Raw genomic sequence first — 20,123 nt, 5'->3', positions numbered from 1 at the left:
ATGACAGTCTTATGGTTTAACAATATTAGAGTACTGTACTTTAACTTTATCAGACGTGCAACTGTTACATTGCATTTAGACATTTACATTTGAGTTATTTAGCAGACACTCTTATCCAGAGCGACTTACAGTAGTGAGTGCATACATTGTCATACTATTTTGTACTGGTCCCACATGGGAATAGAATCCACAACACTGGCGTTGCACATAAAGAGCCTCAGAATCTGTCTCTCTCCTTGTGTACATTTCTATAATCTCCCATGACATGCAATGCAATAGTATCATCCCATTAAGTAACTCTCTGTAAAAAGGAGAAATTGGATTATGATTAATTGACAGTAGTGTATGTACAGAGCCTATAGAAATTATACACCCCCTTGAACTTCTTTCTCATTTTGTTGCATTACAAAGTGGGATTAAAATGGATTACAGTTGTGAGTCTTCCTGGGTAAATCTCATAAGAGCTGTGCACACCTGTATTGTGCTTTATTTGCCCATTATTCTTTTCAAATTTATTTAAGCTGTCAGGGTGTTGGGGTCATGGCTAGACAGCAAGTCTTGCCATAGATTTTCAAGCAGATTTAAGTCAAAATTGTAACTTGGCCACTCAGGAACATTCACAGTTTTCTTGGTAAGCAACTCCAGTGTAGATTTGGCTTTGTGTTGTAGGTTAGTGTGCTGCTGAAAGGTGAATTCCTCTCCCAGTGTCTGGTGTAAAGCAGACAGAAGCAGGTTTTCTTCTAAGATTTTGTGCTTGGCTCCATCCTGTTTATTTTCATCCTGAAAAACACCCCCGTCTTTGCCAATGTCAAGCGCACCCATACCATGACGCAGCCACCAACATGCTTAAAAATAAGGAGGCAGTTACTCAGTGATGTGTTGTGTTGGATTTGCCCCAAACACAAGGCTTTGCATTTAGGCCAAAAAGTGTATTCCTTTGACGTGTTTCTTTGCAGTATTACTGTCGTGCCTTGTCACATACATATGCCTGTTTTGGAATATTCTGTAAATTTGTATTTTTCATACAGAAGATAGCCCTATTTGGTAAAAGACCAAGTCCATATTATGTCAAGAACAGCTCAAATAAGCAAAGAGAAACGACAAGTCAATAAGGAACATTTCAAGAACTTTTAAAGTTTCTTCAGGTGCAGTCGCAAAACCCATCAAGCACTATGATGAAACTGGCTCTCATGAGGACCACCACAGGAATGGAAGACCCAGAGTTACCTCTGCTGCAGAGGATACGTTCATTAGATTTCACAGCTTCAGAAATTGCATCCCAAATAAATGCTTCACAGAGTTCAAGTAACAGACACATTTCAACATCAACTGTTCAGAGGGGACTGTGTGAATCAGGCCTTCATGGTCGAATTGCTGCAAAGAAACCACTACTAAAGGACACCAATATGAAGAAGAGACCTGCTTGGGCCAAGAAACACAAGCAATGGATTATATCAGTTTGGGTTCTTGCGTTCAATTTGCAGTTTACAAATTATTTGTAATTATATTCCGGCCCCCTGACCATCCTTATATTAATCAAATCAAAATGTATTTGTCACATGCACCGAATAATAAGTGTATGAATTTGACAATTTTCCTGTCCTGCTAAGCATTCAAAATGTAACGAGTACTTTTGATTGTCAGGGAAAATGTATGGAGTAAAAAGTACAATATTTTCTTTAGGAATGTAGTGGAGTAAAAGTAAAAGTTGTCAAAAATACAAATAGTAAAGTAAAGTACAGATACCCCAAAAAACTACTTAAGTAGTACTTTAAAGTATTTTTACTTAAGTACTTTACACCATTGTGAAAATGTATGTACTCACTACCATAATTTGCTCAGGATAAAATGTAAAGGCCCCAATTTGAGAAATAGTTTTGTAAGGTAAGAATGAACGATACAGAGTATACACTCTTCGAAAAAAAGGTTCCAAAAGCGTTCTTTGGCTGTCCCCATAGGAGAATGCTTTTTGGTTCCAGGTAGAACCCTTTTTGGTTTCAGTTAGAACCCTTCTGGTTTCCATGTAGAACCCTCTGTGGAATGGGTTCTACATGGAACACAAAAGGGTTCTACCTGGAACCAATAAGGGTTCTTCAAAGGGTTATCTCATGGGGACAGCCGAAGAACCCTTTTAGGTTCTAGATAGCACCTTTTTTTCTGAGTGTAGCGCAGTGTCTGATGTCAGTCTCTTCTCTTCCCTTCTTTTACAGAAGAGCTAGCCTGGAAACAAAACGAAGCCCAGAAAGCAGCAGCTGTTTTCAGTTATTGCCAGGCTTTTTATTACCTGGCAGGGGACCTCCACCGGCTTTAGAGGGGCTATAATTTGATACTTTGAAATCAAATATTTCATGCCCATTGTACACTGTTCACCAGTCCCTCTCTCTCTTTTTCTAGTCCCTCTCTTGTTTCTGACATGCTGTTCTGCAGTGTTACCTAAGGGAAATGAAATAGAAGTCTGCTTTTGTGTTTGGATTAAGAAAAGATTGAGATCCATCGCTAGGGAAATCAATGCATGGTTATTGTCACACCCTGGCTCTGGGACTCTATATGTTGAGCCAGGGTGTGTTCATTCTATGTGTTTAATTCTATGTTGGTAATTCTGTTGTGTTTATTTCTATGTTGGCTAGAGTGACTCCCAATCAGAGGCAACGAGTGTCAGCTGTCGTTGGTTGTCTCTGATTGGGAGCCATATTTATACTGTCTATTTTCCCTTTGTGTTTGTGGGTTCTTGTTCCGTGTTCGGTCTTTGTTACCGTGGACTTCACGAGTCGTTTCTTGTTTTGTTGATTGTGTTCTATTATCACTAAAGATAATAAAGTTAAACATGTTCGTTCATCACGCTGCGCCTTGGTCTGTTCAATACGACGATCGTGACAGAAGAACCCACCTCACAAGGACCAAGCAGCGTGTCCAGGGGCAGATCTTGGACTGGACATGGGAGGAAGCGCCGGGAAAGGAGATGGAGAGGTTGGCGATGGCCCAGGTGGGCAAATCGTGGTCCTGGGAGGACATGCTCGGGGGCAAGGGACCTTGGGCTAGGATTAAGGCCCTGGCGAGAGAGGAGCAGCGGCGTCAGCAGTGTCATCGTCGGACGGACGAGAGGCAACCCCAAAAAATTTTTAGGGGGGGGCACACGGCATGGGCGGCTGGGCAGCAGGAGGCTGTCACAGGGCGATTTGGAGAGGAGGCCACCGGGTTAGGGGGGCCAGAAGGCAGGTTGGCGGAGCCTGGATGGAGAGCGGAACCAACTTCCCGTACTCAGGCATGGCAGCATGGGACGGGGCAGGTTCCGCGGTATGCGGAGCGGCGTACTGTGCCACGAGTGGTCCGGCATAGTCCTGTACGAGTACCCCGCACGTGTCGTGCGAAGGGGGGTATGCAGCCAGGACGGAGTGTGCCGGCTCAACGCTCGTGGTCTCCAATGCCTCTCCGCGGTCCCGGATATCCTGCTCCAGTGTCACGTGCTGTTATGCCAGTACGGGTACACAGCCCTGTACGTCCTGTGCGGATGCCTCACACAGAGTGTGTGAGGGTAGGCATTCAGCCAGGACGGGTGGTGGCCGCTCTTCACTCCAGGTCTCCTATCCGTCTCCACAGCCCGGTTCGGCCTGTCCCTGCTCCACGCACCAAGCCTACGGTGTGCGTCGCCAGCCCGGTCCGGCCTGTCCCTGCTCCACGCACCAAGCCTACTGTGTGCGTCGCCAGCCCGGTCCGGCCTGTCCCTGCTCCTCGCACCAAGCCTACGGTGTGCGTCGCCAGCCCTGTCCGGCCTGTCCCTGCTCCACGCACCAAGCCTACGGTGTGCGTCGCCAGCCCGGTCCGGCCTGTCCCTGCTCCACGCACCAAGCCTACGGTGTGCGTCGCCAGCCCGGTCCGGCCTGTCCCTACTCCACGCACCAAGCCAGGGGTGCGAGTCGTCAGCCCGGTCCGGCCTGTTCCTACTCCACGCACCAAGCCAGGGGTGTGCATCGTCAGCCCGGTCCGGCCTGTCCCTGCTCCACGCACCAAGTATACGGTGCGCGTCGCCAGCCCGGCCCGGCCTGTTCCTGCCACTCGCACCAAGTCTACGGTGCGCGTCGCCAGCCCGGCCCGGCCTGTTCCTGCCACTCGCACTAAGCCAGGGGTGCGAGTCGTCAGCCTGGTAAGGCCCGTTCCTCCTCCACGCACCAAGCCAGGGGTGCGCGTCGTCAGCCTGGTAAGGCCCGTTCCTCCTCCACGCACCAAGCCAGGGGTGCGAGTCGTCAGCCTGGTAAGGCCCGTCCCTCCTCCACGCACCAAGCCAGGGGTGCGAGTCGTCAGCCTGGTAAGGCCCGTTCCTCCTCCACGCACTAAGCCAGGGGGTGCGAGTCGTCAGCCTGGTAAGGCCCGTTCCTCCTCCACGCACCAAGCCAGGGGTGCGCGTCGTCAGCCTGGTAAGGCCCGTTCCTCCTCCACGCACCAAGCCAGGGGTGCGCGTCGTCAGTCCAGCACAACCTGTGCCTGGGTCACCGGTGCCTGGTAAGGTACCGGTCAACTGCTCCACTATGGAGCTGAAGCTAACCGCTCCTGCTAAGTCCAGTTCAGCTCCAGCCGGCGGGGCCAGACTGGACCAGGGGCGCTATGGGGGGTTTATTGGAGGGTGGTGGTCAAGGCCGGAGCCAGAACCGCCGCCGAGGAGGTATGCCCGCCCAGCCCTCCCCTGTTTTGTTCAAGTTGAGGCGCGGTCGCAGTCCGCGCCTTTAGGGGGGGGTACTGTCACACCCTGGCTCTGGGACTCTATATGTTGAGCCAGGGTGTGTTCATTCTATGTGTTTAATTCTATGTTGGTAATTCTGTTGTGTTTATTTCTATGTTGGCTAGAGTGACTCCCAATCAGAGGCAACGAGTGTCAGCTGTCGTTGGTTGTCTCTGATTGGGAGCCATATTTATACTGTCTATTTTCCCTTTGTGTTTGTGGGTTCTTGTTCCGTGTTCGGTCTTTGTTACCGTGGACTTCACGAGTCGTTTCTTGTTTTGTTGATTGTGTTCTATTATCACTAAAGATAATAAAGTTAAACATGTTCGTTCATCACGCTGCGCCTTGGTCTGTTCAATACGACGATCGTGACAGTTATGACCAGGGCTATGTATGGCTCTGGTTATGACTATTTATAAGAGGTATATTTATTCACAATTTCCAATTTCTAAGTACACCATCATGACAGTTTACATGAAGAATACATTCATACACAAAGTGTAATTCAGACTAGAGAAAGGGGATGAATTAGGCCTAAAAATATGTTTCTAAGTTTGGAAATATTGGATTGGATAGATTGTCACTTGTCAGTGTGATTAGCTTCGTGGAGTTGAATGATAATGAGGGTTGTTACGCTTGCCCTTTCATTAATTTGACACGGTCTGCTTCAGACCTTATCCCAGAGTACCAACTCTGACAGGTTTTAACAGAATCAAAGAGGTGGGCTCTATTGATAACCTATTTTCTTAGGATGCCAATGCCTGTGTGTTGGGGAAAAGATAGACTGTGGAGTTGGGAGCTGTGTGGTAGGTGATATGTGTGATCAATTCAGTTGACTATCAAGCTGTTGTAGTGGTCCATAGCAAGTGGTTCAAATAGGATTTTCTCAGACTTTATGACTGAAGTGTTTATTCTGAAGATCTGTGAAAAGGGTAATAATCGCTTTTGGGTCCTCAAAGAATGTGTCAGATGACATGCTTCAGTTTGTTTGTCTGTCCATTGATGTCTGGAGGCTGGAAGTAACCATCCAGGATTTGGCTCACATCAACCTCTTCTGTTTTTTGTTGGATTTCATTCATGGGAAACCTCTAGCCAATCAGTATATAATAATTTCCCCCTTACTGGCGCTGTGCCTTCCGGCTGAAGAAACCACCTTGTTTGAGGAACATCGATCAACCAATCTGAGAAAATGTAGGTAACAGTTCCGGCATTATTTCTAGATTGAAAATAATATTGTTATTTTCAAGCTAGCATTGTCTTGCTCTAAGCCTCCTATATTTCATTACTATGGCAACACAGTTCATCACAAAACTGCACACTGTGACACTGCAGAAAACATAAGCACGTAGCAAAAAAACACATTGAATGAGCAACACAGGCCCCTCTCTCTCATTTTAATTGGATAGTCTATTTTCAGATAAGCAAAGTGAAAATGAAGGACTTTCATGTCATTCAGTACATTTATGTGATGTTTATATAATTGTGTTAAGATTTTACGACCTGTGTGACTACAGTAATTGATCATGTAACTGTGCTCTAAACAGATACATTTCTTATAATTTAATAATAAACACCAGCCTTCTGAAAGGTAAACCTTATGTTACTGAGATAACTATTGAAGCAACAGTTCCCTCTGTCAGATGAGTTCTCCTTATACAGTGGGGAAAAAAAGTATTTAGTCAGCCACCAATTGTGCAAGTTCTCCCACTTAAAAAGATGAGAGAAGCCTGTAATTTTCATCATAGGTACACGTCAACTATGACAGACAAATTGAGAAAAAAACCATCACATTGTAGGATATTTAATGAATTTATTTGCAAATTATGGTGGAAAATAAGTATTTGGTCACCTACAAACAAGCAAGATTTCTGGCTCTCACAGACCTGTAACTTCTTCTTTAAGAGGCTCCTCTGTCCTCCACTTGTTACCTGTATTAATGGCACCTGTTTGAACTTGTTATCAGTATAAAAGACACCTGTCCACAACCTCAAACAGTCACACTCCAAACTCCACTATGGCCAAGACCAAAGAGCTGTCAAAGGACACCAGAAACAAAATTGTAGACCTGCACCAGGCTGGGAAGACTGAATCTGCAATAGGTAAGCAGCTTGGTTTGAAGAAATCAACTGTGGGAGCAATTATTAGTAAATGGAAGACATACAAGACCACTGATAATCTCCCTCGATCTGGGGCTCCACGCACGATCTCACCCCGTCGGGTCAAAATGATCACAAGAACGGTGATCAAAAATCCCAGAACCACACGGGGGGACCTAGTGAATGACCTGCAGAGAGCTGGGACCAAAGTAACAAAGCCTACCATCAGTAACACGCTACGCCGCCAGGGACTCAAATCCTGCAGTGCCAGACGTGTCCCCCTGCTTAAGCCAGTACATGTCCAGGCCCGTCTGAAGTTTGCTAGAGTGCATTTGGATGATCCAGAAGAGGATTGGGAGAATGTCATATGGTCAGATGAAACCAAAATAGAACTTTTTGGTAAAAACTCAACTCGTCGTGTTTGGAGGACAACGAATGCTGAGTTGCATCCAAAGAACACCATACCTACTGTGAAGCATGGGGGTGGAAACATCATGCTTTGGGGCTGTCTTTCTGCAAAGGGACCAGGACGACTGATCCGTGTAAAGGAAAGAATGAATGGGGCCATGTATCGTGAGATTTTGAGTGAAAACCTCCTTCCATCAGCAAGGGCATTGAAGATGAAACGTGGCTGGGTCTTTCAGCATGACAATGATCCCAAACACACTGCCTGGGCAACGAAGGAGTGGCTTCGTAAGAAGCATTTCAAGGTCCTGGAGTGGCCTAGCCAGTCTCCAGATCTCAACCCCATAGAAAATCTTTGGAGGGAGTTGAAAGTCTGTGTTGCCCAGCGACAGCCCCAAAACATCACTGCTCTAGAGGAGATCTGCATGGAGGAATGGGCCAAAATACCAGCAACAGTGTGTGAAAACCTTGTGAAGACTTACAGAAAACGTTTGACCTGTGTCATTGCCAACAAAGGGTATATAACAAAGTATTGAGAAACTTTTGTTATTGACCAAATACTTATTTTCCACCATAATTTGCAAATAAATTCATTAAAAATCCTACAATGTGATTTTCTGGAATGTTCATTTTGTCTGTCATAGTTGACGTGTACCTATGATGAAAATTACAGGCCTCTCTCATCTTTTTAAGTGGGAGAACTTGCACAATTGGTGGCTGACTAAATACTTTTTTTCCCCACTGTAAATATCAAAGTTGGAGCGTGCTAAAAATTATGACAGCTTTTTGCATCAATATTCATTGCATATAGGTGGCTATGGCGGCACACCATTTTCACATCAGGTTCACACAGTTTACAGTAGATTAGCGCCCAATAGACCTTGCTCTCTTGGTTTGTAACAGTTAAGCCTCAGAGATTTTATGGACAGTGGACATCTAGATGGACCAGAAAAGGGAGACCTTTGCACTTGATGAAATATGAATTAGGATGAAATACAGACCAGCATAAATCAATAACTACTCATGGATACTCCCTGTTCATTGAAATAAGATATTGGTTCACATTCACAAGGACGTTTTAGTCATCTCTAGAATTGTGTGTGATTAGATATTATATTAAATTTTTACATTTTACATTTTTAGTCATTTAGCAGACGCTCTTATCCAGAGCGACTTACAGTTAGTGAGTGCATATATTTTATTTTATTTTATATACTTTACTTTATTTATTACATTCTATATTACAACTGTATGATTATTACAATATTACAATCTGTATGATTTGTATGCAATACACTCAATTGGATTGATTGCAATCAATGTTCAATTGAACAAATTAATGCGTGCATCAAATCAATAATGTTAGTACAAATGGTAGTAATGAATTACATATGAAATTAGGATCTCTATGGGGCTGACTTTGTTTCCCACCTGACATAATTCTATGTTACACATACCGGACGTTCCATTTACCTTTCTGTTTCCTCTGCTAATGACGCTGACCTGAAATTATCAACGTTGTCGTACAGATTTGAACAACGGTTTTGATTTTGAGTAAGTAACGTTATAGCAGAATATAATCAAGCTGAATACAGTAGCTAACGAGATTTTGTTATTTTCGAAAACATTTGCTAACATGGAACACTGGAATAATGCTTAGCTAGCCCTGCTAGCTAACATTAGCTAGCTAGACTAGCCGGAGCTTAAACAATAGGCTACAGTTTAATTTCAACTAGTACATTTGTTAGTGTTAGCTAATTGTTACTCACTAATCGGTGTGATAAAAAGTTACTAGTGTTTAAACGGCACAACGTGAAATCATGTGGCAATGTGACAACAGTACACGTCCTATCGGGTCTAGGCCCAACTTGCTAGCACTAGTAGCAGTTAGCTATCTTTCTAGCAGGATTTCTTTGGGAATGCTACTACAAAAGTAGCATCAATGAGTTAACCAGCTAGCTAACTTGCCTAAATGTTCAAAAATAACGTTATATATATTTAAAAAACGTTAATTAAGCTTGAAATGGGTATTCTCATGGACTCAACTACCAAAAACACATTTAAGGTGATATTTCGTAATGAACAAGAAAATCAATAGCTAACTAGTTATTTCTAGTTGTTCAGTCTCATTAATCCTGCTTTGTAGTATACCCCTCTGGTCTGTAAACCTATTGCCAGGTTTGCCGGCTTCCTGACCTAGCTAATTGCAATAGCTTGCTGATTAGGTTGGCCTCTATTCAATTGAAATGTTCGTAACTATCTTGTCTGTTTGTCCTTATTCTGCCGTTGGAAATTTTACACAAAATCCACAGGAAAGTTATTATATCAACTTCAAAACCTGTGTCTGTGGCTCTCACGGTTTGTTGAGCACCTGAGGCATGCGCATTTAACACATGGGGATGTGTGAAACTCACTCCTCAGCCTAAAGGGTCTCAATTTAAGCTACCGAATAGCTAGCTTTTCGGGTGGCGCGACTGGTAAGACGCTTCAGGAGGGTGGTCACTTGTGCTAGCAAGGCAGAGGTCCTGGGTTTGAGCTTGGTGTGAGCCGAATCAAGAGGAAGTGGTACTCTCTAAGCAAGCAGCGTTACAACTGTTACACCCCCCACAATGTAAGCTAAATGCATGCGATGCATGCATACTAGCCGAGTTCATGCAGGTGTTTACATGTTTTTTTTTTCGCATGTCAGGTGATATAAATCACAATGGCAGTAAAAGTTGGTTTAATAATACTTTCTTGTGGATATTTTGTATTACATTTCCAACGGCATAAAGCCAGCTGGACATCCGGCAGAGTAAGTTCAAATGACAGTTTATTCAACATTCTGGCTATACAATGCACGTTATGAATATTTCAGTGGAATAGAGGCAGACCTAATCGGCAAGCTATTGCTAAAAGGTCAGGACACCAGCAATTGCCAGGTCACGGGTTGTAACATTGGCCAACTAATAGCTACGTGCACTGAAATTATTTTCCTTCCTTGTCTAGACATTTGCCTGAAGATGACAGACCGCTACAACATTCACAGCCAGTTGGAGCATCTTCAATCTAAATACATTGGAACAGGCCATGCGGACACCAGCAAGTGGGAATGGTTGGTGAACCAACATCGGGACTCATACTGTTCATATATGGGCCACTTTGACCTGCTGAATTACTTCTCTGTTGCTGAGAATGAGAGCAAAGCCCGTGTGCGCTTCAATCTCATGGAGAAGATGCTGCAGCCCTGTGGCCCACCTTCGGACAAACCTGACGATGCCTAGGCTAAGGACTTCAACTGACAAGATGTGGATTTTATTGTTTGGCTATCCATCATGTTGATAAGAAGTAATGTTTGAGGTTGGAGATGCATGAAATGGAAGAAATGTTGACGAACGATGCATCAGTTTCTCTTTCCCCCCCACCCATTTGATATTTGTTGTTTGCCTTAAGAATTTGCATAGAAAATAAACATTGAGAAGAAGTGGTTGTGGTCAGGTGTTATTTGTCCCCAAAAATGTTCACTTGCCTGACCGCCATCGTCTTGTAGTTACAACTGACAGTGAGGAATGAGAATTGTAAAATGTTCTGTATATTGCACTCCTATAAGAGCTTGTTATCAATATAATAATAATAATAATATGCCATTTAGCAGACGCTTTTATCCAAAGCGACTTACAGTCGTGCGTGCATACATTTTTGTGTATGGGTGGTCCCGGGGATCGAACCCACTACCTTGGCGTTACAAGCGCCGTGCTCTACCAGCTGAGCTACAGAGGACCACATCAATCACTTCAACAGTTATCTAAACAGTTACTCTTAATGATTTTGATTTAAATTAATTACCAGAAAACTGAATAGAGTGATGACGGCAGACCTGGGCAGAATACGTCTATACTTGAGGTGCGCATGATTTATCTTGCCTGGCATGAGGAGTTTGGGATTATTTGAGTTTATTTGCAATTTTAAAAAATACAGACAGGACATGCATAAAAATTAAAAAAAGTCAAGCATAAGACAAAGTCAATTACTTATTTCCATTGTGGTCCTTTTGGCAAGATTAAGGCAGGCATCTTAAAGAGTGTGGTGCAATAATTCTATAATTACAGACATAAAAGTGGTCCTACGAAAGTCAGACTCGCTACTGAGCTGCCATGAGCCTATGGTTCAGTCATCAGCCAGCTTTTGACATTCTTTTTTCTGTTCAAATATTTTGTATTGAACACACAAGAATGGTGTATAGGTATGAAAGACATGTGTACAGTTCTTATCTAAACATAAGAGAACAGACATGAACAACAAGACCCAGAGTTCTGGACACAAAACAAATATTACAAAACACGACATACAGAACAGGGACAGGTAGAAAGAAAAAGGGTAGATGTAACCCCCCCACTTATACCCCCCTTTATCCCCCCCCTATTCCACCCTATTCCCCTCCCGACTGCTCGAGTGTCGGGGCCAGCACACGCTGCCCAAAGGTATATGACAATTGAGAGTGCGTTGACATTCTTTTTTAAATATTGCTTTGTTGTGGTTGTGTTCCGCTCCACTGAGCCGGTATACAGGAAGGTGTTTGAAAAAATATCAGAGCGTCTGGCACTGGTATTAGACTGGTGAACATCTCTAATAAAATAATTAGATGGGTAACTGGGAGTGGAGTCAGTAATTCTGTGGACCAGACCCAGTTGAATTTGTACAACCATTTCCTCCAGGTGCGTAAGCAATGTTGGACACAGGCCCACCCAATCAGATTGAGCAAAAACATATTTTTTATACATTATTTAAATACTCCCGTTTTACTGTGCTCCCAGTTTGAGGAGAACATGTGGAGGTACATGGCCCAGATTTATACAGTCCTAGTTGCACACAATATGTCAGTGGTTTGGCTTCAGTATTGTATAGGCCTACATGGGAGTCAATTTGTCTTAGTTTCTCCATGTAGGCCGTGGTCATAATGTAGAAAATTCACCCTGTCTATTCTTGGGTATTCCATTTCATCTGTTGTCCATTGAACTGGCCCTGTAATGGTTATTTTGGCCTTGGTTCTGGTTGAAAAGATGCACCTTATCTTGTCCACCCACACACAAAATAACTTACTATTCAAACGCCCATACAGAACCATTCCTTTGACTACTTATGCCCATCACAGAAGTAGAAAAACATTTCATTATGTATCCAGCTGAGCGGAAGAGAGGACATGGATGATTCAACATTGAATGGAGAGAGAGCGAGAGATTAAGTCATGGTGCCCCCACTGCTGGGGAAGTCTCCTGTGAAGTGTGTGTGTGTCAATTGGCATGAACATCACCTAGCCGGGGTAAGTCCTCACCGGCTGTCCCCACAGTTTGAATCATGGATGCGGCGATGCTATTTATGCTGTGTCAGGGCTGAGGACATTGGGAGGTTGCAGAATTTTCTCTCCAACTGGGCTCCCATGCCCGGAGGCCAGGTTTTGTTATTCCAAGCTTGGAAAGATGTATGCAATAAAGCAAAGTAAATAGTGGGAGCAAGATCATGCGGTATCACTACAAAGTATTCTTCAATAGTAATTGTTACCTGTAATATCTATGTCTATAAGGTATATACTGAATGGGTCTTCCTATAAATAATGGGTCTTCCTATAAATAATGGGGCCAATGTGTGACATTGGAATAAACATTTCAAAAATGGTTTTAAACAAAAATAAAATAGATTTTTATGCAGTTCCACATGTAACTCTACTTAAAGCAACATAGGCCTAGGACTATACAAACTTTCAGAACTGTCAGAAACCGTCTCAGGGAGGCTCATCTGTGTGCTCGTCGTCCTCACCAGGGTCTGACCTGACTGCAGTTTGGCGTCGTAACCGACTGCTCACCTTCGATGGCCACTGGCACGCTTCTTCACAGTTAAATCCCGGTTTCAACTGTACCGGGCAGATGGCAGACAGCGTGTGTGGGTGAGTGGTTTGCTGAAGTCAACGTTGTGAACAGAGTGCCCCGTGGTGGCGGTGGGGTTATGGTATGGGCAGGCATAAGCTACGGACAACGAACACAATTGCATTTTATTGGTGGCAATTTGAATGCACAGAGATACCGTGACGAGATCGTGAGGTCCATTGTCGTGCCATTCATCTTACGCCATCACCATGTCGCAGGGATCTGTACACAATTCATGGAAGCTGAAAATGTCCCATTTCTTCCATGGCCTGCATACTCACCAGACATGTCACCCATTGAGCATGTGTGGGATGCTCTGGATTGACGTGTACAAATTCCCGCCAATATCTAGCAACTATGCACAGTCATTGAAGAGGGGTGGGACAACATTCCACAGGCCACAATCAACCGCCTGATCAACTCTGTGAAGGAGATGTGTCGCACTGCATGAGGCAAATGGTGGTCACACCAGATACTGACTGGTTTTCTGATCCACGATGCCCCTACCTTTGTTTTTTAAGGTATGTGACCAACAGATGCATATCTGTATTCCCAGTCATGTGAAATCCATAGATTAGGGCCTAATTTATTTATTTCAATTCACTGACCCCTTATTTGAACTGTAACTCAGTAAAATTTAACATTTTAGTCATTTAGCAGACGCTCTTATCCAGAGCGACTTACAGTTAGTGAGTGCATACATTATTTTTATTTTATTTTTCATACTGGCCCCCCGTGGGAATCGAACCCACAACCCTGGCGTTGCAAACACCATGCTCTACCAACTGAGCTACATCCCTGCCGGCCATTCCCTCCCCTACCCTGGGCCAATTGTGCGCCGCCCCATGGGTCTCCCGGTCGCGGCCGGCTACAACAGGGCCTGGATTCGAAGCAGGATCTCTAGTGGCACTGCGATGCAGTGCCTTAGACCACTGCGCCACTCGGGAGGCCCAATCTTTGAAATTGTTGCATGTTGCGTTTTATACTTTCGTTCAGTGTAATCGCACGCGGTTTGACCACAACAGATTAGCCAACAACACCAGTCAATTGAAGCGGTGGGAAACAAATGAGTGGCCACAAAAATGGATCAGAAATGAAATCACTGATAATTATAAGGGAGCAGGGGTACTTATAAATTGGCTACAATAATAACAAGGACTTTTCAAGCACCAAATTGAGGAAATGTCGAAATTTCAAAGTAGGCCTATTCCAGTACTTGAATTTCTGAACATCAAATTAAATTAGGTTACTTCAAACCCCTTGTATTGTTTAAAGTTGCAGGTGTAACATCGAAACCGAAATGTATTTATCATGTTGTTTCATTATCAGATCATATTGTGAAGAAGCCCACTAGGCTATGTAATTTGTCATTATATCCAGAACAGTGGCGATTTTAGCATGTAAATGTTGGTGGGGCAAACTCAAAACAAAATTGGGGGATGCATGCCAGCAAAGCCTCTACACAGCACTAAACAATACATTATTTGCAGAATAACGGTGACAAACGGTGCCCACAAACTGTTACGGCCTACATAAAGCTGTCCCAAAAGCAGAGCTTTCTTTCCAGCACCATGGAGTAAATCCTTCCCACTGCTACACCTGGCTATCAGCGGAGCCTTGTCTGGCAGTGAAAAAGTTCATTCTGCCTCATTTACTGACTTTTAAGAAAACATGGCTGACTTGCTTAAACAAAAGTGGTTTCTACTGACAAATGAGATGCACAAATTATGGCATAATGGGACGACGAGAGGATAAGAGGCAATCCGTAATTTCGATTAAGACATTAATGAGCGAGCTAGGACGGACGTAGTCAATATAACTATTTGTTCAGCACTTTTGAAATGTACAGCAACAGAATTCAAAACATGGGCCGTTCTTACAGTATTCTCCTGTACACCAAGTCAGAACCGTAGGATAAATAAAGTGGGCATATAAGCAGACAATGAAAGCTCTTACAATATTCAATGATTACATTTCTCTAAAACAGGCTATAGGCTACATGTGCACCACCAAGTCAGAACAGTAGGCTAAATGATGAGTGGGAAACTGACCAAATTGCACATGGGCTATTAACAGTTTACTACACAACATACACTTAGTATTACTTTCTTAGCTACGGTATACACATCTCCCTGGCATATTACATAATTTATGCAGCAGCATACAATACATTTTTGGACTCAACTTGTTGTGCTGTGCTTACTTGAACAGGACGGTGGCGCGGCAGTCCTTCTTGTGAGCACATTTTGTCATCAAACTTTGTCATCAAAGTCCTGCATTCTCTGGATTTATGGCGCTTTCAAGACAACTGGGAACTCTGAAAAAAAACAAGGTCGAATCATGACGTCAGTGATCTTCAGGTCAGAGCTCTAGAAATTCCCGACTTGGAATTCCAAGTTGGATGACCGTTCAAAATTGATTTTCCCAGTCGGAGCTAGTTTTTTTCAGAGTTTTTCAGTTGTCTTGAACTCACTGAAGTCTGAGATTTCCCAGTTTTGAGTTTCCAGTTGTTTTGAACGCGGTACAATTCATGCTGGATTGACAGAATGGCCAATGCCCATGGTGTTGAATGTTTATCCTTTTAAGGTTGGAAAAGAGACCCTTAAACCCAGACTTGGACCACACGCCCACTCCACTGAATAGCAGGCTAGTGATTGCTTTGCAGCTTGCAGTTAGCTACTGATTCCTTCCAAACCACTCATTGTTGAATTTGTGATTTCCAACTTGTTTAATGTTTATGTCCAATGGCCGATGCGCACCGATCCGTTTTATTTATAATTTCTCTTCATATGACAAAGATTGAAAAGGATTTGCCAGTAGATTGTCAACGTGATTCAAGATGGTGACTGCTTGTCTAGCTTGCTAGCTAAAAGTATGATGTTGACATGATCAGTCCAATCAAAGCTACGGTAGATACAGTTGAAGTCGGAAGTTTATATACACCTTAGCCAAATACATTTAAACTCAGTTTTTCACAATTCCTGACATTTAATCCTAGTAAAAATTCCCTGTCTTAGGTCAGTTAGGATCACCACTTTATTTTAAGAATGTGAAATGTCAGAATAGTAGAGAGAATGATTTATTTCAGCTTTTATTTCTTTCATCACATTCCCAGTGGATCAGAAGTTTACATACATTCAATTAGTATTTGGTAGCATTGCCTTGAAATTGATTAACTTGGGTCAAACGTTTCGGGTAGCCTTCCACAAGCTTCCCACAATACGTTGGGTAAATTTTGGCCCATTCCTCCTGACAGAGCTGGAGTAACTGAGTTAAGTTTGTAGGCCTCCTTGCTTGCACATGCTTTTTCAGTTCTGTCCACAAATGTTCTATATGATTGAGGTCAGGGCTTTGTGATGGCCACTCCAATACCTTGACTTTGTTGTCCTTAAGCCATTTTGCCACAACTTTGAAAGTATGCTTGGGGTCATTGTCCATTTAGAAGACCCATTTGCGACCAAGCTTTAACTTCCTGACTGATGTCTTGAGATGTTGCTTCAATATATCCACATAATTTTCCTTCCTCATGATACCATCTAGTTTGTGAAGTGCACCAGTCCCTCCTGCAGCAAAGCACCCCCACAGCATGATGCTGCCACCCCCGTGCTTCACGGTTGGGATGGTGTTCTTCGGCTTGCAAGCAGCCCCCTTTTTCCTTCAAACATAACGATGGTCATTATGGCCAAACAGTTCTATTTTTGTTTCATCAGACCAGAGGACATTTCTCCAAAAAGTACGATCTTTGTCCCCATGTGCAGTTGCAAACCGTAGTCTGGCTTTTTTATGGCGGTTTTGGAGCAGTGGCTTCTTCCTTGCTGAGCGGCCTTTCAGGTTATGTCGATATAGGACTTGTTTTACTGTGGATATAGATACTTTTGTACCTGTTTCCTCCAGCATCTTCACAAGGTCAGTTTCTGTTGTTCTGGGATTGATTTCCACTTTTAGCACCAAAGTACGTTCATCTCTCCTTCTTGAGCGGTATGACGGCTGCGTGGTCCCATGGTGTTTATACTTGCGTACTATTGTTTGTACAGATGAACGTAGTACCTTCAGGCGTTTGGAAATTGCTCCCAATGATGAACCATACTTTTTTTTCTGAGGTCTTGGCTGATTTCTTTTGATTATCCCATGATGTCTAGCAAAGAGGCACTGAGTTTGAAGGTAGGCCTTGAAATACATCCACAGGTACACCTCCAATTGACTCAAATTATATAAATTTGCCTATCAGAAGCTTCTAAAGCCATGACATCATTTTCTGGAATTTTCCAAGCTGTTTAAAGGCACATTCAACTTAGTGTATGTAAACTTCTGACCCACTGGAATTGTGATACAGTGAATTGTAAGTCAAATAATCTGTCTGCAAAAAATTGTTGGAAAAATTACTTGTGTCATGCACAAAGTAGATGTCCTAACCGACTTGCCAAAACTTAGTTTGTTAACAACACATTTGTGGAGTGGTTTGAAAACGAGTTTTAATGACTCCAACCTAAGTGTATGTAAACTTCCGACTTCAACTGTATAACGTGATTTGACGTCATTTTATCTGTGGCCAATGACCTTGAGCCTTCTTGGATCCACTCTAAATTCCAAGCATCTGCCTCTAACCCTAGGAAGCTCTTTGCCACCTTCTCCTCCCTGCTGAATCCTCCTCCCCTTCCACCCCTCCTCCCTCTCTCTGGATGACTTCATCAACCATTTTGAAAAGAAGGTTGACGACATCCGATCCTCGTTTGTTAAGTCAAATGACACTGCTGGTCCTGCTCACACTGCCCTACCCTATGCTTTGACTTCTTTCTCCCCTCTCTCTCCAGATGAAATCTTGCGACTTGTGACGGCCGGCTGCCCAACAACCTGCCCGCTTGACCCTATCCCCTCCTCTCTTCTCCAGACCATTTCCGGAGACCTTCTCCCTTACCTCACCTCGCTCATCAACTCATCCTTGACCGCTGGCTATGTCCCTTCCGTCTTCAAGAGAGCGAGAGTTGCACCCCTTCTCAAAAAACCTACACTCGATCCCTCTGATGTCAACAACTACAGACCCGTATCCCTTCTTTCTTTTCTCTCCAAAACTCTTGAGCGTGCCGTCTTTAGCCAACTCTCTTGCTATCTCTCTCAGAATGACCTTCTTGATCCAAACCAGTCAGGTTTCAAGACTGGTCATTTAACTGAGACTGCTCTTCTCTGTGTCACGGAGGCTCTCCGCACTGCTAAAGCTAACTCTCTCTCCTCTGCTCTTGTCCTTCTAGACCTGTCTGCTGCCTTTGATACTGTGAACCATCAGCTCCTCCTCTCCACCCTCTCCGAGTTGGGCATCTCCGGCGCGGCTCACTCTTGGATTGCGTCCTACCTGACAGGTCGCTCCTACCAAGTGGCGTGGCGAGAATCTGTCTCCGCACCACGTGCTCTCACCACTGGTGTCCCCCAGGGCTCAGTTCTAGGCCCTCTCCTATTCTCGCTATACACCAAGTCACTTGGCTCTGCCATATCCTCACATGGCCTCTCCTATCATTGCTACGCAGACGACACACAACTAATCTTCTCCTTTCCCCCTTCTGATAACCAGGTGGCGAATCGCATCTCTGCATGTCTGGCAGACATATCAGTGTGGATGACGGATCACCACCTCAAGCTGAACCTCGGCAAGACGGAGCTGCTCTTCCTCCCGGGGAAGGACTGCCCGTTCCATGATCTCACCATCACGGTTGACAACTCCATTGTGTCCTCCTCCCAGAGTGCAAAAAGCCTTGGTGTGACCCTGGACAACACCCTGTCGTTCTCCGCTAACATCAAGGCGGTGACCCGATCCTGTAGGTTCATGTTCTACAACATTCTGCGATTACGACCCTGCCTTACACAGGAAGCGGCACAGGTCCTAATCCAGGCACTTGTCATCTCCCGTATGGATTACTGCAATTCGCTGTTGGCTGGGCTCCCTGCCTGTGCCATTAAACCCCTACAACTCATCCAGAATGCCGCAGCCCGTCTGGTGTTCAACCTTCCCAAGTTCTCTCACGTCACCCTGCTCCTCCGCACACTCCACTGGCTTCCAGTTGAAGCTCGCATCTGCTACAAGACCATGGTGCTTGCCTACGGAGCTGTGAGGGGAATGGCACCTCCGTACCTTCAGGCTCTGATCAGTCCCTACACCCAAACGAGGGCATTGCGTTCATCCACCTCTGGCCTGCTGGCCCCCCTACCTCTGCGGAAGCACAGTTCCCGCTCAGCCCAGTCAAAACTGTTCGCTCTGGCAACCCAATGGTGGAACAACCTCCCTCACGATGCCAGGACAGCGGAGTCACTCACCACCTTCCGGAGACACTTGAAACCCCACCTCTTTAAGGAATACCTGGGATAGGATAAAGTAATCCTTCTACCCAAAACAGGTGGGGCTCAAAACAGGTGGGGCTCTGATTCAGAATAATTAATGGGAATACTTTTGGATGTTGCGCAATAATCTATTTTACACAATTAGGCACAGTACACTTGGTGTCCAATCTGAGGCACAAAAACATATGAAAACATGAACTCATTACCTTGATGCTTTCTCTGTTAAATCTAACGACACCTTGCTGTAAATCAAGCAAACTAAAACAGATGATCAACATCAATTCGGTAGGGATATTAGATCCATCATCAATCCAGTCACAACTGTCTTCACTGACTTAACGAGTGAGACACCAAATTATTCTGGACATTCCTCGCAAACACCTTTTTTTCAGCACTTGGGCTGTTGTAGCATCGCATGTGCTATCACAACAGCTGTTTCTCACTTGACTGTCATTCAGAAAATTCCTTCCTGCATCAGATGATCACTGTGTAATTAAACAGTTCGACACCAAATGTACATACTGTAATTATTGAAGAAGCACGTTAATGACAGTATCGATTTATGTTTTAAGTATCAAGGTAAGGTGACCCTTTCCGTTAGAAGCATTTGATTTAGCAATTCCATAATTTGGGGGGGATTTGTGTGCCCATGAAAAAGGTTTTCACCAAGTAACATAAGGA

The 20,123-nt window shown here is 44.1% G+C and overlaps 1 protein-coding gene across 1 annotated transcript; it reads left to right on the top strand.

Annotated features, from left to right (window-relative positions):
- The first annotated feature begins 8,654 nt into the window (after window positions 1-8,654).
- Window positions 8,655-10,678, top strand: sf3b5 (splicing factor 3b, subunit 5). The gene is made up of 2 exons (XM_041859415.2): window positions 8,655-8,769; window positions 10,204-10,678. The coding sequence occupies exon 2, from the start codon at window positions 10,218-10,220 to the stop codon at window positions 10,476-10,478; it is 261 nt and encodes an 86-aa protein (XP_041715349.1). The 5' UTR covers window positions 8,655-8,769; window positions 10,204-10,217; the 3' UTR covers window positions 10,479-10,678.
- Window positions 10,679-20,123: the final 9,445 nt, after the last annotated feature.

This window comes from Coregonus clupeaformis, chromosome 31 (assembly GCF_020615455.1).
Source record: "Coregonus clupeaformis isolate EN_2021a chromosome 31, ASM2061545v1, whole genome shotgun sequence".
Classification (NCBI taxonomy): domain Eukaryota; kingdom Metazoa; phylum Chordata; class Actinopteri; order Salmoniformes; family Salmonidae; genus Coregonus; species Coregonus clupeaformis.
This window is presented reverse-complemented; position numbering and strand designations above follow the sequence as displayed.

Bases quoted from the DNA above. Each gene is read 5' to 3' on its own strand.
- sf3b5 (XM_041859415.2), top strand. From the start codon at position 10,218: ATGACAGACCGCTACAACATTCACAGCCAGTTGGAGCATCTTCAATCT.